Below are 26453 nucleotides of genomic sequence, written 5' to 3' on the forward strand. Positions count from 1 at the left end.
AATGTGCTTCTACTACTGTATATTTTGCAAAATATTCCCAGTTACTGTATTAATAGTTAATCAGGTCAAACATAATACCACCTCACACACAGACACACACACACATATATATATATATATATATATATATATATATATATATATATATATATATATATATATATATATATATATATATATATTAGTAGGCTATATAAGATATAATGGTTTATTAGATATAGATGGTTTCATTAACTATTATGAGAATTGCACTCAACACAACCTACTAATTGAAGCCAGAAGCACATCTGTACCACTTCACCAGCACTCCTAACGCTCACGGGGTAAACATATCGGTCACACTTTCTTAAATCATTCTTCAGGGGAAACACAGAGAGTCGCATCCAACAGCTTCAAGGACGAATCGAGGTGAGGCCGAGCAACCGGCGGCTTAATCGTTCAATCATACTGTAGCACTAAAAGCATTGCACCGCAGCCTATACGTATAACCTTCCATGCATTTCCCATTTGCATGCTACAAGACTTTTGCAATGTGCTTTAAATAAGCTCATCCCAGCTGGAATTGCTTTGGGATTGCACAAGCATATAATGGACACATACAGCAGGACACCTACCCACGACGACCACAGTCGTTAAAAATTGATCGCTCAGAACATGGGACGCTTCAGATGGGAGCTCTCCATGTGATTCGGTGAGTGCCTTTATCAGCAGCAGCTGCAGTTCCCCTCACAGACACTCACACACTCACACTGCCTCTCTGAACAAGAGAAACAAGGACGTCCTTCTTTTGCCTGGAAACTAGAGATGTTAGGAACGAACAGTTAAAGCCTCGCTGTATCATTACTGCTCAACTTTCATTTCTGAGGAGTTATTCAGCTTCTCGAAACATTTGAATTCGCTCGTGCAGGTAATTATGACCTTTATGTGTGTGTGTTTGAATGTGGAACGCGAGCGTTGGGCTTTTGCTCTATGTGGGATGGAGCGGGAGCTGTCCGCCAACGATGGTGCTGAAATCAGCTTCAATGAACGAGGAAGTGATTTTGTTTTCGGCACCTATCGGGAAAGGGAGTAAATACTAAAGCGGGCTATTTTAACGCATTTATAGGCGTACGAAGGTACTAGGAGCACAGTAACGTACGAGATTCATCCGGACTCTCATCAGCCGATGAGTCGGTGCATTCGGACTATAAGCGTGTGGGTTTCGATTCGGATGGACGAGGGAAAGTTTACACACAGATTAAGGGAAAGGGGCCATGCGTTGGATCATAATATTAATTAAATTTACATTCTAGGATTCACAGTCTTAAACTCTATCAATTAGAGAAGATCATCACAACACGGCTTTTCCTCAAATGTTATTTGACATTCAGGTTGCAATGTAATGTTGTCATTCCCCGCGAGAAGAACAAACGCTCCCTGCAGATTTATTTCAAATGTACACGATGTATGCTTGTCCCGGAGCTTGTCATTAACGCTATTCTTCTTAGTGAAGGTTAAGTTACATGCAGGCACCGATAAGCCACTAATGGTAGCCCGTGGTAATTTTACAACTCTGCACTTTGTGTGAACTGTATGCGAGGTATATTGACCTTTACTGTCCTTCATATGTCGCATCTTGAGAATTGATCGACTGGATAGTATTGTATATGCCATGCAGTCATTGTTATTACAGCCTTTAGTAATGTTTTGTCGTATAACATAAAAATGCATTCATATATAACACCAAAAATAACTGGGTTTAATCAATTCAAACACACTATTTAATGACAAAATCGCTATATTATATTATATATATTGAGTTACACTAATATATATTTATATATTTTGTTTTTGTGTGTGCTTTTTTATAGTGAATATCTCTTTATACAAACTAAGGTTTTTTGGGGTTTTTTTTTTTGCAGTTAAGTAATTGTCTGTTTCACATTGTAGATCTGGCGACGAGGAACTACTTGAAAAGCTTAACCTGAATGTAATATTTGGTTGAAGAAGGCAGGAATAAAAAGCCATCATCATGAATTTTGTTATGAAGCAAGCGTTGGGAGGTAAGTTTCAGATTGTCCCGTTTCTCCAAACATGACACACACACACACACACACACACAGAGAGAGAGAGAGAGAGAGAGAGATGACTAGGAGCAGTTTAGTTTTACCGAACCTACACGCTCATGTATGCTTGCATAGCAGTACCAATTATGTTTAATCGTCTTATACATTACTTTTCTCTTGCTTGTCATGCGCTGCTTTTGTATTTCCATGCACATATAGAAAGAGAACCAAGTGTTGCTTTTTCCTTTATACTTATCTCATTCTAGCATAATTTATCTTATAATTCAAACAAGGTAATTTAGAATAATCTTGTGATGGGTTAGAAAGCAGCTGATCTGTTGGGCAGGTCAGTATCATCACAGATAGAGGTCGTGAGTCTTCGCGCATTTTAGAATCTGCCGCAGCACCCGCACGCTGCCTGTTGTTTTCTTGATATAGAGGTTTGTTTTCTAGCTGGAGGTCACTTATGTTATTTAATATTATATTTTATTATTTAATAACATTTTGTTGATTAATCTTTTTGCTCATTATTATTATTTCCATTTTAATTATTCTTGCAAGACATATTTTATGCAGACCCACTAGAATCACTATAACTATTGACAATGTGCTCTGCCTAGCCTAATCAAAAAGATAATAATTCCATAAATATTGGCATTAAATGTCCAAACAGAACTGCATCTAAATGTGGTTCATTAATCTCCTTTGCATTCTTAATGAGGATTGTATCCGTCTCACTCTGTGCGGACTTCCGCTCGTCAAAGCACTTAGAGATTGACAGTCCAGTCCCGAGGGATGTCAGGAGAGCAGGACTGATGGTTTATTAGCATGGATGTGCTATAAAAAGGTGGCGTACGACCTGTTTCATTAACCAGCTGCAGGCTGCTTTGCCCATGAGGGTCCTGCCCTAGTCCACTTGCTCCGTCGATACAGAAAATGAGTGAAATCCACTGAGCTGTACGGAAAGGGATTTCACCCTTGAGAAGAAAGAGTGGTCCCCGGTTTCTTGTTTACTCCCAACTTTCCTCTCTCATCCTCTCATGTCCTTTTCTAAGAGTAGCAGTGCGTGTCTAAGATAAATTGATCCTGGCTTCAGATGTTTTTGGATTATTATGTTTTAAAGATTTGAAGTCGTCCATAACTAGATTTGCATTTCCTTCAGGAATTACCAGTACTTGCAAAGCAGCAAGAGAATACGTTTTAGGTAAGCTTAGTTTCAGGCTTCGGTTCTGCGCAAATGATGATGACACTCATAGTTGTTTTCAGTTGGCTGCACAGAAGAATCAGATATAAATTGCAAGTGCCCATTTTATGCTCATTTACAAGTTAATAATTACATTTTTGGGGTCTGCTAGAATACATTTACATCACAAGTTTGAGAAACACATTATTTTTCTCTTCTGTACATAGACTCAACATCTGCAGGAAATTTTAGTTACTGTCTCTTTAAAGCCCACTTTTCTGAAACTCTCAGTCTGCTCTGATTGGTCAGCTGACTTAGTCTGTTGCGATTGGTCAACTACTTAGAGAGTGTGTCTGAAATATAACATAATCTGGTTTCCGCTCCCAAGACTTTATGAGCAGCTCTAAATGGTATCATGTCTGTGGTAATAATGGCGTCGATATTGGCTTCTCTTTTTTTTTGTCTTCGCAATGAAAAAAGTATCTCCTCAACATGATAAATCACTTTCCCAACTGTTCTTTAACCCTTAAATGCATGAATGTTTCCCCAATCATTATTACAAATTTGGGTCTTTAGCGACCCGGATCTATATCTAACACGGATGGATCTCTAACTGCCGTAATAGTATAAAACTCCCCTGATATTTGAATAACAATTACAAAATAATAAAATAAAGCATATTTTATTACCTTTTGAAACTTGGAAGGGTTCAATTTGAGCAGATGCTTTTAACCATCATCACTGTCATCATCAGAGCTCTTTTTCCCAGCACATTCAGGATCTGGCTCATATTTGCGATCTCAACCATATTCTCAAAACTATTGGTTTCAACGTCTTCGCTGACAGTTTCTTCACCAGATCCATCATCAAGTGACAATGACACTAATATTTGATAGCGTTCAGTACTTGCTCTGGAGTAAATCGCTGAGCCATTCCTAAATTTAGCTGATTGTACTTGTATTCTTTTGATTTATGCCTGAAGTAATTATGAGTGAAACATCACGTCATTGTGTATCAGGCATTGAGGAGAATTGCACTTATTGAGTCATCAGAGATTGTTATTGTTGCCCAGAAAAAATATACTTGCACTATTACATACCTTGGGTTGCTAGCGACCCTATACACTTTTTACTAAATAAATTTATTAGAAAGCATACATTCTTTTAGAATTTTGTTCTTGTTATATTGTTATAATAAATATATTGAGGATGCTAAGAAGGTTGATGTCTAACTTTCAAGGGGACCTATTATACCCATTTTCACAAGATGTAATATAAGTCTCTGGTGTCCCCAGAATGTGTCTGTGAAGTTTCAGCTCCAAAAACCCCCACAGATCATTTATTATAGCTTGTCAAATTTGCCTGTGTTTGGGTGTGAGCAAAAACACACACCGTTTTTGTGTGTGTCCCTTTAAATGCAAATGAGCTGCTGCTTCCGGCCCCCTTTCCAGAAGAGGGGAGAGCCTTTACAGCTCGTGTTTCGGGGCAACAACAAAACTGGAGAATGTCACGCAGCCAAAATGTCCGAAAATGTCAGTAGCAGTGTTCAGCCTTAAGTGTTCGAACCAGAGTCAGACACTGAAGGAGAGACTCAGGATGAAGTTATAGTTTAGAAGTTTAGAATGCAACTGAATGTTTCTGAATGGTTAGTGGATAAATGTATGTAGTTGTTGCGGAGTTAAGTTGATTCAACTCATCGACTTGCATGTACCGTCATGTTAATATTAAAAAAATTCAGAAACAACTATTGTGCAAATCCAGTTTTGAACTGATCCTCGTTTGTGAAGCAGTCCGGCGTAAAATGATTTGCACAAATATATAAAACTTCCTTCATAAATGAAATTCAACCACGGTGTTCTCAGTGGCTCAGATGCCTGGAGTCTATGGAGACTTATGTCCAATGGTACATCCACTAACAGAACATTTGTAGTGCTTTTTTGGTGTGTTTCTTTTTTGGAGCAGACATTGTGTATCTCCAGCTGCTACAGCAAGGAAACAGAAATGGCGAACTGCTGCGGCTCTCTCAGTGCGGGATCTAACAGAGCAGATCGTCACCAGTCATGGGCGGTGCTTCCGAAATCTGCAACTGCTCATTTGGAGAGACTGTTTATGATTTATGGGGATTATAAAAAAAAGAAGTGGGTGGTTTACACACACAGTGGACACACATTTGTGTTCAAACACCTTACAAAAGTGAATTTTGCATAATAGGCTCCCTTTAAAAATCAATGAGAAGGAGGGTATAGTGAATGGCGTCCCAGGGGCAATAAAGACCCAAAGTATGTGTTTAAGGGTTAAGGGCGCGCCAAGGCAGCCAGAAGGCAAATGTGCAACGTGGTAACATTGCTACATTAAGTCACGGAAATAATGGCCAGACTACAAAGTTGTAACTGAAACAGAGATTATTGGAGTACATTTTACAAGAAAATTATAAATCAGTTTTTCTATTTCAAATGTCTTTGCATTATATATATATATATATATATATATATATATATATATATATATATATATATATATATATATATATATATATAATATATAATTTCCATAGTAAGCTATGCTACACATTAAAGGAAAGGCAAAATCAAAAAAGCATTTAAATATATGCAAGGAAGACGAGGACAATCACAATTTACTATGCAAATGGATCCTGGAAAGAAAAACCAATCACTTGCAGCATCTTGGAATACCAAATAAATGGAAGTGGTTGTATGTATTTGCTCTAAAGCTTTTATTGCATCCTTTGGATGCATACATTAATGCATGACTATATTGGCCCAGTGTAAAACTGCTGAATGTGGGTTTATTGTGTGCTAGGAGTCTCCACTGTTGATTGATCCTGTAAATCACGGAACAGGCAATCTCCATTTGCTAGCAGCCGTTTTGACAGGCGCCCCACACACGATTCTGACCGACATTAGATAATAAAGCTCAGGCTGAAGTGAAATAATGGGCCTGTCTGGCTCAGTAAGAGATTTAGAGGCAGCAGGTCAGCATGTGGCGAGAGAGTTCGGTACTAAAGCTCACGAATGTAAGACTAATCACGGTTATGTGAGAGAAATCTCCTGGGCATCCCTGCAGCATCAGCCAGAAAGCAACCGGAATGGGAGTCTACCCTTATCCACACACACGCTCTAACACTTACTCATCTCACTTTCCTGCTGAATTTCACACACATTTGCTCTGTCTTCTTTTCTTCCAAATCTTTTGCTCAGTATCGCTCGCATGCACATACACATTTGCAATGTTTCAACCCTGATATTCTTGACCACTTCCTCCCTTTCTCCCTCGCTTTGCAACTCTCTGGCTAAAGCAGCTTGTTGGAGTGGAAAGAGAGTCCTGCGTAGAGTTGGTCAGCATTGTTAATAAGCTCGACATGCCTGGCTGTGCTTTAATTTTTTTAATTCATTTCCAGGTTTAAATTAAGACAATCACAGATTTAAATGTGCTCTCAGGCCTCACTGTATATATATAATTTTCATGATTAAATGGGATGCTCTCATTTGTGTTAAATTAACACCTGTTGTCATTAATATGCAGGAGCTGCTCGCCTGAATCCAATTTTAACAACTGTATGCACTGAGGCGTTCAGACCTGAATCAGATCACCTTCACACTAGCGCCAGCGCTCTCGCACCTCCTGCGGGGGGGCTGGCGGGCCGCTCAGACAAAGGGTCACACATTAACATAGGTCGTGAAAATGCTTAATCTAATCAAATGTCCCTAATCAGAAGCACAAAGCAACTTCAAGTCAACTGAAATTAACTAAATTGAGTTATATTGAATTGATGGCTGTGCAAAACTGTGCTGTAATTCCACATCACGGCTGTCACAGGGGTTAATTAGATTTGCATTAATGACAGAACAAATTAATCACGTGAAAACAAGCTATTACTTATGTCATGTTTTTCCATTAAAAAAAAAAAAGTCCTGTGTTGGCAGGGCATATCAAAAGCCTCATGCCTTATAGCCAATAAATTAGCATTACGGTTGCAAGTGGTGTTGAGGGAGTGACTTAATTTACTCATTCATTCTGTTCAGAGCATTTTATTGGACACAAATGAGTCAAAATCTTGTCTGGGCCCTCGCACTAGCATATAGATGACCTAAGTCATGAGATAAAAGCCAAACCTTCAAATTACCACAGTAACAATTTGCATCAATGATAATGAAGTTTGTCTCTCTATATTCCTGTGTATCTTACTAGGCAAGGGGAAAACAAACCCTGTGACGCCAGGACGCTCAGCTCGGTGCAGCACCAGAGCTGACGCCTATTGATTTATGTGCTGACCTATAAACAACTGATCACTTGTGCTCAGTCGGCATGATTTTTAACTATGTAATGAGAAGGACGGTAAATGCAATGTGCTGAAATCAATACAGCAGCTGAGATTGGGTCAGGGGCCGATCCCTCTGCAGGGAGGAACGAGGTTAGATGCTAGATCCGGCGTTTCTGCCAGAATCAGACAAACTTTAAATTGATTATGAGGCTTTTAGGAGCTCTTAGAGCCGGACTCATGGACTAATCTGACAGTCATCAAGTTTATAATTGTAATGTGAGCCTCTAAGGTGAGCGAAGGGAGGGAAATCAGGGGCTTAACTATATTTATGAAACGTCCTCAAAGGGATGCTTTGCCCAATTTTGTTATATATTGTAATTTTGCCTTCAAAGTAGTTTACAGCATGCGTTTTCAAACTGAGGTCGGCACAAAACTTGAGATGAGAAATGTTTTGGATATTATTACTTAATATTTACATGACATTTACCTACTATTTCATTCTGTTTTTTAAAATCATGAAAGTTGTAATTATCTTATTCTATTGTATATATTCATATTTGCTCATACAGAAAAAAAATGGGTCTTGATACGTTAAGTAATAAAGCTGCCTTTATATTTTAGAAAGGGGGGTCTCTCTCACAAAGGTCACATCAAACTCTGGTCTACGGTAAACCTATACACACACATCCACAGACTGTAATGACTCACACACTTTCACACCTGTTTTAATGGCTCTCTAGGACAGGATGCAATATGTTCTCCTGTCCCTCCTGTAGCGTAAGAAACAGTATTGCTGTGAATCGTGCCTGACCTTAGGGCACTTTGGAGTGGAACACAGCGCTCTCTCTGTTTCGTTCTCTCTTTCACTATCTCAATTCATTTCTCTTTCGGGTCAGCAGATGACCACATGGTAGGACACATGGGCAGGTTTTCCGGCTGTAGGTTTCTGGCTCTGAGCTGCAGGGGCTACATGTGTGCAATGGCCCTTTCAGTTCCACACAGAGAAAACACCTGCCATCATGACACACACGCACGCACACACACACACACACACACACACACGCACACACGCACACAATGCACCAATGCATGCATCAAATTGACATTGTGATCTGCTCATCTGCAAATCATTGTCTCATCTGCTCATCACAATCGATGTCCTTTAGTTGCCAAGTCACATGCAGTGACACATTTGCACACGCTCATACAATATAAGCACACATACACATACAGACACAGCACAGATGGGCTCTGTCCCCAGAATGACTGCCGGTTCGATATCTGGTCAAGCTGAAGCCATTCATGTGTGTTATAAATGGATGAGTCATGACTTTGGACCGGCCCATGGATCTACATGGTGCCATGTGGCTTCAAAACATCTTTGCCAGTTCGACACGGCAAAGCGCGCTAGAAAAAACTGGAAGTGAAATTATCTTCATTAGCAAGCAGTTTGTTTGTTGTTGCAGGTTTCTGTAAAACCAAATTCCTTCTTTTATTTCTGCAAAATATGAATTATCCTAAAATAATATGGAATATGAACTTCTAAACTAAAATTCTACCCATCCCTGTTTTCAGCTACACTAGTAATTAGGTTCCAAAAGGGGGTTTTCGCAGCCATGCCATTGAAGAACCATCTTTAGTTCCCCAAAGAATGTTTAGTGAAGTTATATTTTTTCTTAGTGCACTGCAAAAAAATATTTTCTTACTCAGTATTTTTGTCTTGTTTCCAGTCCAAATAACTAAATAAGTCCAAAAAACTTAAATCAAGATGGATTTACTAAAGTAGTCAAATGCTATAAGATATTATGTCTTGTTTCCTGGGAGAAAAATCTAAATTTTGTGCATGTTCTGCCAGTGGGGTTATAAAAATAATCTTAATTCAAATGGAAAACAAGATTATTATTCTTACCCCATTGGCAGATAATTTTGCTTGTTGCTCATTTCATTTTGATTTTTCCCCCCAGCAAACAAGACATCATATCTAATGGCATTTAGTAAATGCATCTTGATTTAAGAATTTTTAGATATTTGCACTGGAAACAAGACAAAAATACTAAGTAAGAAAAAATTTTTTTGCAGTGTGTGAAGAAAATTTTTCTAAAGAACCTTTTTCCATTATAAAGAGCCTTTTATGCAATGGAAAGGTTCTATGTATGTTAAAGGTTCTTAAAGGGATAGTTCACCCAAAAATTGAGCACTTTTATGATGGATGGATGCGCTTTGAAGGACTTCCAAAAACCCATTCACTTCCATTTTTTAATATAACTCCAATTGTATTCGTCTGAAAGAAGAATGTCATATACACCTGGCTTCAGGGTGAGTAAATCATGTGCTAATTTTCATTTTTGGGTGAACTATCCCTTTAAGGAACCACCAATGCCAGTAAAGAACCTTGATTTATAAGAGCATACCAGTAGCACTTTCATCTTAGTTACATTTTTCTTTCTAAATGCTTTCTGCAGACTTTCCAACCAAATAATCACAGAAAAAAAAAGTCATTACATAGATTCCATCTCGGCCTAATGATGATCCTGCTGAAAAGACCAAGATTAGTAAGCTTAGACTGGTTTAGACTGGTGCCAGTTACACCAGTTAATCCGGCCATGCTGGTGTCGTGGGTGGGCAGCATCTCATGCTGCACTGCTAGAAACGTCTTCTCAATGAGTTTTTAATTATTCTTATTTTAAACTTGTTTTGCAAAAAAAAAAAAAAAAAAAACTTAAAACAAAATAAATTAAATGAACTAAGTAAGACAAAATTTACTCGTTTCAATATGCATACTCTGAAAATAAATCTTAATATCTTATGAAGTCTTGCTTCTTAAGTTAATTTATCTTGTTAATTTATCATAAAATAAAAACAATCTATCTATCTATCTATCTATCTATCTATCTATCTATCTATCTGTCTATCTGTCTATCTGTCTGGCTGTCTGTCTGTCTGTCTGTCTGTCTATATCTATACGTCATCCTTCTCCTCGTCCTTACATTTGTCATGGCAACTTTACAGCATCATTAAACATTAAACCATCTCTACTTACAAACTGATATTTGATAATCAGAACTCAATTGAAAGAGTTTTTACTTTTATTTTAACTAAATTTGATAAGAACCTGTGTAAAGAATAGCTAATTCTCTTTTCCCCGATGCACTCACAGTCATTACTTCCTCGCCCGACATTAAAAAGTTAAAATAAGGGAAAAAAATGATTTAGTACCTACTGATCTGGCTCGACGTTGTCCAAATGGCCCTATTAAAACCTGTTTGACATTTCATTTCTTTGATTCATTACAGGCAGCTCTCAAAGCTCTTTCCTCAACTGTTACTTTCCTCCTGCAGTCGGCCTAATATTAATCCAGTGTCATGATACCATTGCGAGGTTAATCTCAGCCATATAACAGCCCCGGCCCAGGGAACAATTATCATACGCAGCATCCCAGAGCTCCTCTGTGAAGATTATTATATGTCTGCCGGCATGACAAAAACTTTCAAATGTCCTTGTTTTAAGATTGTTTTTTTAGCTCCGCGAATTAAGACGTCTGACCTAATTTAGGAATATTCATGCATAGAAATAGATCCAGACCCAATAAACTCTGGATGTCTCTTGAGAATTGAACAGGCTCTAAATAAAATCTCAAACTAATGAGTGAAAGTTAACTCCTTACACCCTTAACGTTCTCATTGCGATGCAAATTACGTAAAGGAACCTCGGCAAGCAAAAAATAGGTTGCTGACGTCAGCTGTTAGATAACCTTGACATGCCACGCACTAGCGGTTGGGTCTCCGAGCTGCTATCCGGTATCCCTGCGAGAGAACTCCATCGCTCGCTGGCACGGGGCAGAGGACTTTTGGCCGATACACTGCTTGCCCTTGACCGCTGTCCAAAATGGCGGTCACGGCCCAGCAAGAAACTCTGGCAAACTTTCTGTCCCTAGCAGAGTTGATCCTACAGCAGGCCTGGAAAGGTTGTGAGCCGATCCCTTTTTGTGACTGCGGTCACAGATGCTACTTTCTGTCTACTTTTCCTCTAGCGCTAATCATTTATGACCCACAGGCTGGCATGGAGGTCTATTAAGCAGTCTGGTGCTTTTGTGATGAACTACTAGACCATTTGTCAGTGTGTGTGTGTTCGATACAGAGTGTACGTGTGAACGTCAGTGGACGTTTGGACTGCTGGCAATAACACCACGTTATGTGATCACACTCTTTAATGGGATGTCTATTTCAGCCTCATTACCATAGAGATGAAGTCAGTCCTTTTATTAACAATACAGAAACATGCTACCAGAGTGAATGCCCATTAATGTGAATTATTCGGATGAGTCTTCTGTATTTGATCTCTTTGGAAATCCAATCTGGTCTAGTTGCTTTGGGTTCTCTTTGGGTGCTATGTTCAAGCGAATACATCAGCAATACTGTGGTAACCTGACCTGTCATGTGAGTACTTTTACCTGTAGTATTTATATTTGTCAGGTTCAAGGAGCCAATGTTAAACAGGTTAGCATGCTTCAACCCCTGCTGGTTAATGTTGTAACTACACCATTCTATGGGCAAATAGCATCTTGCAACACATAAATCATTTAAACATAAAAGTACCACCTCTAATTAAAACAGTATTTCATTATAACCGATTATATTTAGATTTCGAGAATATATATTGTTAATAAAAAATATAGAAATTAATTATTTTAGTAAGCAAGGACAGGTTAAATTAATCAAAAGTGACAGGAAAAGATTTATAATGTTACAAAAGATTTCTATTTAATATAAATGCTGTTCTTCTGAACTTTCTATTCATTGAAGAATCCTGAAAAAAAAAAAAAAAAAAAAAAATTTCCACAAAAATATTAAGCAGCACAATTTTTAAACATTGAAAATAATAAGAAATGTTTCCTAAGCACCAAATCAGCATATTAGATCAGATTTCTGAAAGATTATGTGACACTGAAGACTGGAGTAATGATGTTGAAAATCCACCTTTGCATCACAGTAATAAATTACATTTTAAAACACATTCAAATAGAAAATGTATGTATTTTTAATTGTACTAATATTAGTACAATATAACGCACAATATTAATATATACACAATATTACAAAGTATATATTTTTACTTTGTTTTTGATATATAAATAATAAATGCAGCCTTGTGAGCATAAGACTGCGCTTTCAAAAACCTTTAAAAAATATTATCGACCCCCTTTTGAACAGTATATCGTGCACACTGACAGGTCTTGATATCTTATTTATTGAAATATCATCCCACAATGTGCCTATATGGACCCTTAAAGGTGAAGTATATGATTTCTGTGCCACAGCCCTATACCTAAATGCTAAAATAATTATCGTTTCCAAACAGGTTTCCCAAAAGCACTCCATTGGCTGAGCCAGAAGCTGATATGTCAAATAGTTCAATCACAGGTTTTGAAAGGGCCACAGAGCTGCAGTGTTCATCAACCTATGAACGGTTTACTTAGTTGCCACTACACATCAATGCACTTTAACATAAGAATAATTACACACTTCACCTTTACAGTCAAATAGAGTATAATATAATGTCACCAGCAGCACATCACTCCAAGGCAGAAAACCATGATGGTTTCAGACAGAACTGGATCCCAGCATTACCCCAGCTTCCACTGGTGCACACAGCAGGCTACATCATTCACCATCTGTCACGGGGAAATTCCTTCCCCCTCTTGTGAAAGTTGTAATACATTTTTTCTATGCCTTAAGTGGCTTAAAGGAGATGGGCTGAACTGAACAAAGGCGAGTATCTACAGTACATTTTGATCATTGCTAGCTATTTTTGGCTTCACGTTTGCTGGCAGATGGAGTCCAAACCACTTCAAAAAACACTCCCTGAAATACTAAAGCAGTAGTAATACATTTCTATTTATGTTTACACTGCAAATCCTCAAAAAGAGTCAAACTCACTTTTTACTAGATTTTAAGATTATTTTAATATAGACTATCTGAAATTAAGTGTATGGGCCAGTTTTTGCTGTTTCAAATGTGAGACACAGGTCTAATATTCTTGTTTAATGATGTTTAGATATTTTTATTGGAAAAGGCAAACACCTTGAAAAAGTCCAAAGCCTTGAATCCTGAAGCACATAAAGAAATAATAATAATAATAAAAAAAACGTTCTATTCAGCATCTCTCACCACTTCCTCACCTGGCCCCACACACCCACTAAAATCTATTCCTGGAGAGAGAGAAAGCGGCCTTGCTTTTAACAAACGGTGTATATGAAATTGTGCGGCATATGCAGTCACTGTGGTCTTCGTGACACTGGTGGAGAGTTATGGCCTACGGTGACACCATTTCAAAATCATTCATCACAGTGAGCTTTGCGCTGTGAGCAACCTTAGGAATATAAAAAGGGAGCCCATGGCCTCCAAACGTGGTTGTGTGTACAATGATAACACAGCTGCAAAAGGTTGCGTCCTTCCAAAGCATGTGCCTTTAACATACTTTAATACTCTTTCAAAGGCCAAACAGTTATTCACCAAACTTTTCCATTTGGTGAAAATTTTTTTTTATGTAATCTTTAAAATTACTTTAAATACTTTGATAGAAAACGCTATTTGTGTGATGGAGGTTTTTTTTTTTCTCCATTTGAATTGAAGGTCTCAGAACTAATCTTGTGTTTCGGTATGCCTTTGGAGCGGTACCCACATGGTGAAGGTAGGCGTCAGAGAAAAAGGGGGTAGTGGGCGTCTGGAGAGTCCTCTGCTGACCCACCAACACTTTACAGAGTCCCTGCAGAGCCCCGCCAGAAAGCACCACCTCCATCCAAACAAACACATTTAGCCAGCACTCAATGCCAGGGAGAGCAATAGCTGCCAAACACGCTTCTTCACTTACAGTTGACTTTTTCTTAATGCCTGTCTTCTGAAATCTACAGTGATTTATAGCCTCTTTTTTATTCATATATATTATATATTATATTATATAGTTTTTGCGCGCAAAAATGCTCTTGTTGCACGTGCGCGCAATGCTCAACAAGAGCTATTAGCTTAGCAACTGACTAATGTCTGTAATAGTATTATATTTTGGACTCTTTCAGATCAAAAACCACAATGAAAACAAACATAAAATGCAAGGAATTATGCATGTGATATTTAGTTTTGTTCAAATAAACTAGGAAACTAAAAGCAGAGAGCTACTGTATATCTTGGTTAACATCTGGAAAGGTAACTGTAAGGATATACAGTGGGTTCAAATGAACCTACAGGTTTGTGCTGTGAACTATAAGCATTGTGCCCTTAGACAAGGAGCTTGTGCCTGGAATAAGTGTACTGTATGTTGCTCTGGATAAAAGCTTCAGCAAAATGACAAATTAGTAACCAAGATAGGAAAACACACATAAATCCCCATTTGTGGCTGCAGCTGGTGTTTTGATGAGGCTGCAGATTTGCTCAAATTTATTGGCTTGCCAATTCAATGTGTTTTACTAATAAGAATAATAAATCTGAACACACCAGCCTTATTAGATCTGCAAGTTTACCTCATGCCACAACAGCACTTATAGGTGCGGAGTGTTAAAGGGATGGTTTGCCAAGAAATCAAAACTATCTTTCTTCTGTGGGAGACAAAAAAAAACTAAACAAAAAAAAAGTATTCTAAAATATTCTATCCATAAAGAGAAATGCAATGGGGTCAAATCCCAGTTAACACAGAACGTTCCCCTAATGTTATTTTTTGGTTATTTTTTTTGGGAACCAAATACTTACGTTAGGGGAACGTTCTTTTTTGGTTTTATTTTTATGTAACAATAAAATAACGTTCCCAGAACGTTGCTGGGTGGTTACCATAAAAAATAACGTTCTGGGAACCATAAACTAACATTCTGAGAATGTTCTGGGTACCAAAAACTAACGTTATGGGAACCAAAAATTGTTAGCTGGGATGTTGTTTGAACCTCAAAGTTATCTTATCTCTTAAAATATATTTTAGAACAGGTGAGTTTTAGGAAATAATTTACATTATTTCAGGTTCATTTTAGGTTAAGTGTCACTTTGAGCGTACTGTCGTACTGGGAGATGATGGGACTTATGAGTCAGTGAATCATTTTTGTTTGAACTGATTCACAAAAATGAATTGGACTTCTCGATGCTTTTTATGGGTGAGAGAATTGACATATTAGCCTACTTTTTTGTATCTTGAGTATCTTGTTACTGGAAATGCCATTGCCAAAAATGACAATTCTAAACATTTAAGAGTGAGTAAAAAAATGACAGAATTTTCATTTTGGGGTGAACTATCCCTTTAAATGGATCCATCTGAGAAAGAAATTGATAATTGTCCAAATTCTAAGATGCAAAAGCTTGGTGAATCACTTTAAAGCGATTGTTTTCTGACAAGCTGAAATAAAGAGAATATTTCCCAATTGATCAGAGATGCCTCTAAAATATTAGACAGGCCTGCTTCCAGGAAAATAAGAAAGGCGGGTTCAGAGGGCAAATGAAACAGAGAGAATCAATCTTGTGTCTACAGTTCCTTCCATGACCATAATATGAGTCCCTGAACATTTTTAAAAACGAAAAAATATCACATTTGAGAGGGTCAAACCAGCACACGCAGCTCAGATCAACTTGATTTCAAAACTCCAGTCTGTGTTTTGGAGACCACAGGGTGGTTTGTGTCTTTGTAAATGCTGAGCTCATCTGGATGGCTGGCAGACAGGTGGACTTCTGGGACTGACATCAAACGGTGGCATTGTCCTTGAAACAACAGCTGTAGTGATATCTGTCTCGTCCATACACTCCAATGCACAAATACATCTGACTACACGCCAAATCCACTGGACAAAACTGACCAGTCCTGGGAAAGAAAGATAACATGGGATCTGAAAGGCAGAGTCGATTCATTTGGACCTGGAAATAAACAAAAAGTTTTAGAAATGCTTAAGATTATTTGATGCACCATGGTTTGTGTTTCATTAGATTATCATATGAGTATGACAGAAGGAGGAACAAGTGGATGGATGGAGACAGAGAAAGACAGACAGATAGTGTGACTCCCATAAAATAATAATGGGAGCAAAATCAATTGCAATCAACCAATTCTGCAGGTGAACAATTCCAGAGTCATGCATGGCTACACATAGAAAGGTCAGAGACGTGAATGGAATTGCACAGCAATATTCCAGTACACTTCAACAATGAACGGCATTTACGTTGAAGGCGCGTCTCAGAAAGTGCACGACAGAGTACTCCATGAAAGAAAACATCAGCAGAGGGCTGAGCACCAGTGTCATTTGCTATTATTGCAAGTCACAGCAGACAGTGGACGGACAAAGCTAATGTAAGAATGTAATTAGAAACCCATTTGTGGCTAATGCACAGAGCTGAAAATGGCGGCCGACACAGAGACCATCAGCTGCATAATAACAGTCCATTCAAAGGGGAGGTTAGAAGTTCCTCTGTTACTTTACATTAACTGGTCAAAGGTAACTGGGTTAGGATTAGGGTTAGCCAGAAAATAATGCAACTCTTGCTAATGGTGGGTAAATTGAGAAAATTCATAATAGAGAAATTAAAATATCCATCCATCCAATGACCCGCCCGCCCATCCATCCATCCATCCATCCATCCATCCATCCATCCATCTATCTATATATCTATCTATCTATCATGTTTCTTGACACTATTGTTCTAACACCATGGGAATATCCCAAAATAATATATTAATACTATTTCACATAACCTAGATAATAATTTAATTTGAAGATTAAATATAACAATATTTTCTGGAGATCCTGTGATAGCATTGTAATATTTCTGAAGAATTAAATTTTTCTTGTTTTCCTCTGCAAGCTGTCAACATGTTTACTTAGCATTCGTAGTGATTTATGTCACTATTACACCTCTGCCAGGGATGATTAATTATATTAAAAAAATAAAATAAATTAGCTCATTTTGAGCATGAAGAAAAATCACCACGTTGAATTATCACGTCAGAATCCACAATCACGAGAAGAGGAGGTGGTTCTGGAAGTGCGTTCATAAAAGCAAACATTATCTATAGTACAGAGGCTGTCCCATCACAGGGCATGATGTCACCATGGGCCATGTTCCATGTTGAGTTGAAATCATGCTGAGCTTTGTTAATGAGGGGGAAACCAAAATGATATGCTATAGGCTTCAGGGGTGAGGCAGGGACAATAGTGGTACATGCTTGAAGCGGTTAATTACTAATGATTCCGATTAGGGAAGAGGGATGCTGGAATGCAATCAGGGTGAAGCTGATTAATTAGAATCTGCTCATTACATGATAAGATCTTAAAATAGATTATTTAACCAAGAATGTGGGTGTAAATCCAAAATCAAAGCTTCATGTTTGTAGTTCCCACAGTGCTAGAGTCTTTCATTTACAATTTAAACTCTTCTACACACTGCAGAAAAATTACTTAATGAGTTAATTAGTATTTTTGACTGGTTTTCCAGGACATCCTTCAAACTGGACACCTTTACTTGAGAAGCAACACCGCATAAGATATAAACACTTGATTGTACCTTCACTATAAAGTGTACTTGCAGATTTTTGCTCTTGTACACATTTAAACCAAGTGAAAAAAATCCGCCAGTGCAGTAAGACAAAATGCATTGTGCCACCACTTACCCATCATGCATTGTAACTGGGTGACCCTGAGCGCTGGACAGGTTTGGGTCCAAATGCTAACGGGTCTGAGAGTGTGTTCTTAGTTTGTAAAGAATGGATACCATTGTTGGACTGTATTGCACCAGGTGCAGCACTGGGTTGCCAAATTGTATATACTGTATATTATTGCATCTTCTCACATTGCATGCAACAATGTGACAAGCCTCTACCTTCATTTCTGCAAAAGAAAATTCACAGTAGTATATTTTGTTCAAATTGTACCAGTGAAATTCTTTAAAAAAAAAAAGTACAATTTTTCTCTGTCGCTTTGGTGCATTTCTCGGATTACAACTGTAATTCTCAAAACTACTAACCTCCACATCATCTAGTCACCTGTGCACATCATAAAAGCAATTTCTCATTCTTTTGAACAAATTGCAAATGCTTTGGTACATTCATGCAATTGATCATGTACAAGTGTCTGCTGTTTCCTACATTATCAATTGCTTATGTCATGTTGATCAAAATATATTATATGGTTCCCTGTTGAATAGTCTTACCCCTCAAAACATCTAGGCACACACACACACACACACACACACGTACATACAGTATGTGTGTGTGTGTGAGTGTGAGAGAGAGAGAGAGAGAGAGAGTGTGTGTGTATATATATATATAGTCTTGTCTTTTCTTTATATCGAAATGGCATTTTACTGTAATTTGTCGACAGACCAACAGGAAAAGTGTAACTGAATCTTGTCCAGTCTCTTGCAATCAATATCCCTCATTGAATAATGTGTAAATTTGTACTGTTAAAATGTATATATGCCATACAGATAAAGTGCATTCTTGTGCATTTTCCATCATTGTCATCAAAATCAAATCGTAGCCATGTTTACATCTGAAAATACTGACACTGTTGACATAAGAACTTACTGACATAAGTACACTGTTATATTGAGAACATGACTAAGCATCTTATTATCTTATTTGTGAACAATAACACAAGGACTTTTCATTCTGATGGCACTGATATTCATTGATATAAACACTTACTTTTGAGAGATGAACTAACATTTTTACAGGCTTTTGCTGGTAATCCATTGTTTGGATCTGTTTGTATGAATTGTTTTGACAAATGCACTTTCTGGATTGCAAATATTAAGAAATGTCCCAAAGCGACTGAGAAAAACTGTATGTAGTGTTGGTTTATCAAGCCAATTTTCTTACAGAAAAAAAAAAAATTTTACTCATTAAGAAAAGGATATTTTCTTTAGTTATTTACAATATACAAACACTGATTCTAGGTGTCCAAAATCTTCTAAAACGTGAACAAAAATGCAAAGGATAATTTGCCGTCACTGTTGGACATTTCAGCTGAGCCATTGAAACTAAGCACAACACATGAAAGTTTCTGTGACTACAAAGCGCATGCATAATTAATGAGGCAAGCATTGAGGCATTTCATGATCGGGTGTCTTTTGCTTAACAACTCGCCTTAGCATTCTATCACTGCATTGTTTCTGTATTCTCTTGGCACGGCAATTTGGGGTTAGCGCTGTGACATAAAAACACAAAGCGTATAGTCTGAAAAGCCCTTAAGATTTCCAGAACTTTCTTGACACATCTAGTCGGACAAATAACAGATGCACGCTATTTTATCGGTGCTGGTGTTGTGGCTGTTGTGGGCTTTTGTTTGCATTGATCTGAGCCTACTTTTCATTGTACGGTTCGGCCCCAGGCTTTTACTACAAGTGTGTGTACAACCCAAATGGTTCTGGCACCAGATAAATCAACGTTCATGTTCATTCTTGCTTTCTTTAGCATCTTGCACAGAAAGACACAAAACCAGGCCAGTCGCCAGTCTCCCCTAAAGGATAAAAAGGTTAATCTTCCAAGTGAGCAGGTCCTGTCAGATGCATTACAGTAATGACAAATGTAATAGATCCAGACAATGGTAGTGTGTACACTGACTGCATCTCTACAATGACTGTGTGTGAGTCTTTGAGCAACGGCCAGAGGGTCAACACACTCACCGTATGGCTCATTGAGCGTTGAGTCAGATAGCTTTCCGGGCCTATCGTGATGTACAGTAAATGCGGTGTTGTAAGGCTTCCATCACTTAATGTGCCTGCAAGACTGAATGAAAAGTGAGTGTCTCTGGTTAAACAAGTCACGAGAGGTTCATCTATACCACAGTAAGAGTAATATTTTATCCATATATAAAGCATTCAATACTATCATATTCCCTGAAACATTCCCTGAAAGACAGTGAAAGAAACACTTGCTTCAGAAAAAAAATAAATAAAATTGTCTTGTTATCCAGTACAAATATCTATCTTTCTAAACATTCTTAAATCATGATACATTTACTTGAGAAGGAAAATATGTTCTTATTAAGTCTTATTTTCTTAAGAATTGTTATTATTATTATTTTTTTTATTAAAATTAAGTGAGTTAATGCTTTTAAAAAAATCTGTCAATGTGGGGTCAGAAAAATAATCTTGTTTTCTCTTTAAATTAAGTTTATTTTTCTGACCCCATTGGCAGATATTTGGTCTTGTTTTAAGCATGAAGTCGTTTTACTTCTCAAGCAAATGCATCTTGATTTTAGGATGTTTAGATATTTGTACTGGAAAACAAGACAAAGATACTGAGTAAGAAAACCTATTTCGCAATGTAGAGCCTTCGCTAAGCTCCGCCTTAAAACATTACTGACCAATCATACAATAGCAGCTGTTGCCATCTGCCCGAGAACCACTTGCTCTTTTCTAATGCAAGTCTATGGAAGTTCTGTGACTTTGTTTTTTTTTTAATTATATTTTACAGAAATTATAAAAATATCATAAAATGATGTGGCTGTACCTTTGCATCATAATACATGATAATGTAATACTTTGCAACTACATGTCCACTTATTTTAACCCTAACCCTACCAGTCTACTAATACTCTACTAACACTCTAATGAGAGTTAGTAGACATGTAGGTGCAACGTTACTTATAGTCAACAGAATGTGTTAAATGGGACCATCAAAATAAAGTGAAACCCATACTTTACCGAAAAAAATAATTATAAAAAAATCACACTGTTGATGGAAATGATTCTGTAGTGACAGTCTGTAAAACTTGTCTAAGCTAGCAATCGTAACCAAGGAGGATGGGTCTTAGCGAGACATCAGTTGCCAGATGTGAAAAAGTCAAGGACATCACTTTTCAAGGACATCACCAATAGCATTGGTTAACTAAGGAATGAAGTCTGCAGTAAAGTTTTTGACATTCTCCTTAAAACCTGACAACCTTGAGAACAAAGTTAAAGTCTGAATACAAAAGGGGAGAGCTGTTAAAATAAGACCTGCCTCTTGTGCCTTTTGGGTATTCCTGTACCATTGCTGCAGTCCTTGTCTAAAACATTCTGTGTGAAAGATGAGCCAAACGAGGCAATAGCAAACGGAAGCTTGGAAACCTGGGAGAAGTAAACAGCCTGGCACTGCAAGACACAGCTATTGATATTTCTGGGCATGCCGGGAGAAGGTCGTCATGGTGAATGAGTCAGCATATATCAAAACCTTCAACGTATTGCTTGGCTCTCATTCACATTGGGGAATTCTTGATATTTAGAACACCAACGCCTCAGAGTCTTGGCAAGCGGTTATCGAATCTTCACTTTCAACTCGCTTAAGCAATGAGACATTTGAAATAACACTGAATAGCTGTAAGGTCGCCAACTGTCCTTGAAACATTTGAACATTTTGTACAACTTGCAGCACAGCTCGACACATAGAGAACTGAGATAACACTAGTGCATGATGCGGATAGATTGGCTTATATCACCTATTATATTCCATTGCATTATTTTGTTGTTCTACCATAATTTCTAATTGTCTTCTTTTTTAAAGCAATTTGTGTGTCTGATGTCCATTAGGTTTTGAATACAGGGTTAAATTCTTGAGTTTAAAGTGAGGTAGCAAACAGGACGCATAAATATGCATATTCAAATGTGACTTTAAGTTGTAGTTTTTAAAATAAATTGAAATTCAAAGAAATTCTACTTTGAAGTTTATTTCGTTCACAGGCCTTAAAAATAGAGTTATATACTATTCAATATTCACATTTATATATTGTCTGTAAGGCCTGTGAACAATATACATTTTCAATTTATATGATCAAATAAGATATGAAAATAGCATAGCTTAAACAAATTGCTCTAAAATTTAGTTTAGACAAAAATTCATCAAGATACTTGACATTGGGCTAACTGCACATTTTAATAGATTTCACATCAACAATAAACTCTAGAAAATGCCCTTTGACCCTACACCTAACTGCATCTCGATTGTGTAATTTGCACTTAGATTCAGACTTTCAATTCACTGTAAAGTGTAAAAAAACATCAGGCTAAACACTTGTTCTCATCAATTGCCTCCACAATGTGACAGTGTCACAAAATGCTAAAAACAACTCATTATGACCAATCAAACATTAGACATACTCTTCTAAAAAGTACATGCTCTAACCTGCTCACCATTAGAATGGAGACCAAGAGATTCTTTTGATCAACATGCATGTGAGATGTTTGTCCATTGCTGTGATTTCAGGGGCTAGATTGGCTGACAGGACAGACCCCAAACACTATTACTGTCATATTAACACTAGATTAATGGACTCAGAGAAGAGCGACTGCTGAATCATGCCTTCATTTAATAGCTCTGAATCATAAGCAAACAATCAGGACAAGTTCCCGTCCCTCTGCAATTACTGGACATCTCAGATGGATGAATACATGAACACCTTGAAAAGAACAGAAAACCAACACACAAAAGTGCAATTATTTAGACTTTTTAGAGAATTCTGGGTTGACCATCTTCACCAGATTATTTACAATTGCAGCAAAATATAGTTTTGCTGTGACAAAACTTGTTGACTAATTGTTGTAAAGGTTGACAAAACCTTTAACAGATTTAAAATTGACATTTAAAAAAAAACCTCTTCAAGGACAACAGACCAAAAATGACCTACACATATTTTTGTCCAATCAAACAGCCTCTTGAATGAGAATGCCCCGCCCCCAACATGCGACTGACTGGAAGTACTGTACCAAGTCATGGTCGCTGTGACTTAATTAAAAAACATCACGTAAACAATAATCAATACATTAAAGAAACAAGCTCATCAACTGATGTCATGCTGGTCTTCCAGATAAAATATACACCTGTAATGTAAATATAACTATAAATACCATTTATGCATTTGGCACAGACACTTTATTCAAAGGGAATTATAATGCATTAAAGGTACATTTACATTTAATCAGGGGAATCGAACTCATGACCTTGCTGTTGCTAGAACCATGGTCTAATGTTGAGCTTCATAAAAGCTATTAAATATAAGTTTGGTATTAATTGGTATAAACTAGCTAATTGACAAACAAAGCCATGCAATTCACCTGTCAAACTGGTGATACTGCATGTTTCTTTCTGGTTAAGAAGCCAAGTGGTGACCAGCTATCCTGATCAATTCAGCAGGGCAAACAGCACAGCTTCACCTAATGGTGTCAGCCAGATAAAGTGAGTCTAATCCTCTGAATCGACATATGACGTGACCTGCATGGAGTGCAATTGTCCTTGAACTTGGCTTATTGGCTCAATGCATGCTTCAGTGTCTCGCCGAATGGCTTTTTTTTTTAAGGCTGCTGGGAGAAAAAGCAAGCTGCTTAACCAACACTGCACATTTGAATAATGTATTCTGATGAGACTCACTCGAGAGCGTTTTGTGTGTGCCTCTGACCCGTCCGTAGCGTTCTCATGAGCGTCATGCTGGGAACGGGATTGTCCTTGAATGAGTTTTCATAGTTCTCACGATTAACTGAATACAAACAAATTCCGTCACACACTGGCAGAGTCTGGGAGGGACGTAGGCGAGCCCAAATTTGAATAATGATGTTAGTTATCTTGGGAATCAGATAGGGCTGTGAGATCGATGGCTGACTTCTGGGAGTCACAGTGAGGAGGCTGATATGTTTACACAGAATAAGAAAAGGCGTATTTAGACGGCTAATACTTTACCATGCCAAGTCAAGTGCCAGTGAACAACAGAAGAGAAATTGAGTGCTTAGATTTTGCTCATTTTATAGTTCATGATGGAGTTCTCAAACCTGTTGCATTGAAGTATCAACTGTTTAGGTATCAACTGTTTCAGATGCCTCTCCTAAAACTTCTTAGGGGAAGTAAAAACAGAAACAAATGAGACAATTGTTGACATGCAATACAAGAAAATAACTATAAAAATTGCCTTTTCTGAGGCTATTGGCTGAGGCTATTTACATCAGGCGCACTAATGTCTGGTTAGACCAGACAAAATTATGGAAGACGCTGTTTGTTAACAGTATTAATAGTGTAGAGGTATGGTGTGTGGCAAAATGTTTTGACCCGAGTTCGAATCCGCCTTTTGCCGAACTCATTCTTCTCCTTTTTCCCATCACATATCAGATCGGAAAGGCCTTTATTTTCAATTAAAATGAAGAAAATATTGGAAAAGTGGAAATAAAGTGTCTAACGTGTGCTTAATAACAAAGTGTTTTTATCGGTTAGGGTTTGGGGTAGGTGTAGGGAGGGCTTTATTGTCCCTAATATATCATTTTAATAAATATAACAATTTACACTGTTATTATTGCATATCGTTTATTTTGTACAACAACATTGAGATGCAAATAGTATCTGCCGCTATTTGTAAGTACAAATAGCATCTGACTACTATTTACACTTATTGCATATTGTAAATAGAATCTATATTATTTCTATATTTACACTAACACAGTGTAAATAGCATATCGCTAAGAAAATGCGTATATTTCCACTTAGTGTAAATAGCATCTATTGCTGCTGCCTTAATTTTAATAGCATATTCTTTTTATTGATCTTTGAAAAATTTGATGAGAAATTTTTTTTGAGTTTATATTAAGGAAAACTGAGCACATTGAGACATTATTGAGATCTCTTATGTACCCTCCAGCAAACCAGGACTACTGGTGAACATTGCCACCTATAATTAATATGCATGAGCCAGGCTAATAAGGTTTAAACTGTGTCCCTCCCCATCCTGGAGGCTGGAGGAAAACACCTGTAGTGTGATGAGGAGTTTTTGCAGTTTATGGATAACCGTCTTGTATTGCTCCCGCATCACATTATGTAAACCGTATTTATAAAATAAGGGGAGGAGCCGAAACCTGTCGCTATTTTCATATGAGTTTTAAACGGGACTGAGGTGATCACGAATTAGTGTGCAGATTATGGAGTTATTTGCACATTTTTTAGGGGGAATGGGTGGAAATTTAGGGGGTTTAAATCCTTCCTAAAATGTGCCTAGTAACGCCCTCCGCCATATGTGATGGACATTATGAGTCATAATTGAGATCTTAAACCTATACATTTTAGCACATCAGGACTACTTGGTAAACATTATGTCGGCTAATTAATATTCATGAGCCATGCTGATTTTATTTACTTATAATGCATCCCCTCCCACATATATGAGATTTTTTAGTATCAGAGAGGCTGGAGGAAAACAAAACAAAAACATTGCTTCACATTTCATTTTACATTGCTGCCTCAATCCCATTTAATCCCATTAAATCAATCTCATTTGTGATTTTTCTTTAATACGATATGGGAAGGAAGTCGTGGCATTTACATAGAAAATATGTGTGAGTATGAGTGATGTGATATGGTGCTTATGTCAGTGTTTGTATGTGTACGTGTTATGCCTGGAATCACATACCAGAGAACAGAAGCCGATAGCTATTCTTGCTTTAATATCAGCACCATGGTGATGGTTTCTTTAGGGCTCCAGTGATTCTGTCCTAATGGCAGATCATTGAGTCTGACCTTTCTCTGTGACCTTTATTTGTGTCAGACAGTGGACCTTAAGGCTGACCTTATTCAAGCTATTTTGACATTTACCAGGCCCAGTAATGAGCTATCAGTCACTCTAGCCCAATACTGGCACGTGACAAGCAGTGTTGGTTTAACATGGCAGATAATTTAAGAAAAAAGGCCATTTACTGTATAATGCTTTATAAAGGTATTCATAATGTACGTTATAATGCATTATATATTTTCACGAGCAATTGTAACCAAAGTTTAAATGCATTAAAATATTTACAGATTCCTTGTTACATCTGAAATTGGTTGTTTTTTAACGCATTATACTTTCTAATGGTGTATTATAACTGTGGTTACAAATATTCATGAGACCACACAATGCATTATAAGGTGCATTATGAGGCATAATTGATGCATGCAAAATACTTTTATAATGCATTATACAAAAAGGGTTTATG

General features: G+C 37.5%; 1 protein-coding gene across 2 annotated transcripts in view; it reads left to right on the forward strand.

Annotated features, from left to right (window-relative positions):
- Positions 1-585: 585 nt before the first annotated feature.
- cplx1 (complexin 1) overlaps positions 586-26453 on the forward strand; it is a 47633-nt gene continuing 21765 nt past the window's right edge. The window contains exons 1-2 of one of the 2 annotated variants that reach the window (XM_084431085.1): positions 586-691; positions 1930-2042. In XM_084431085.1, coding sequence (XP_084287211.1) covers positions 2012-2042 — 31 coding nt within the window. In that variant the 5' untranslated portion in view covers positions 586-691; positions 1930-2011. Of the gene's footprint in view, positions 908-1929; positions 2043-26453 lie in introns of both variants that reach the window. The other variant, XM_084431086.1, reaches the window with a different exon arrangement.

The sequence above is a fragment of the Rutilus rutilus genome, assembly GCF_951802725.1.
Source record: "Rutilus rutilus genome assembly, chromosome: 14".
Taxonomy (NCBI): Eukaryota; Metazoa; Chordata; class Actinopteri; order Cypriniformes; family Leuciscidae; genus Rutilus; species Rutilus rutilus.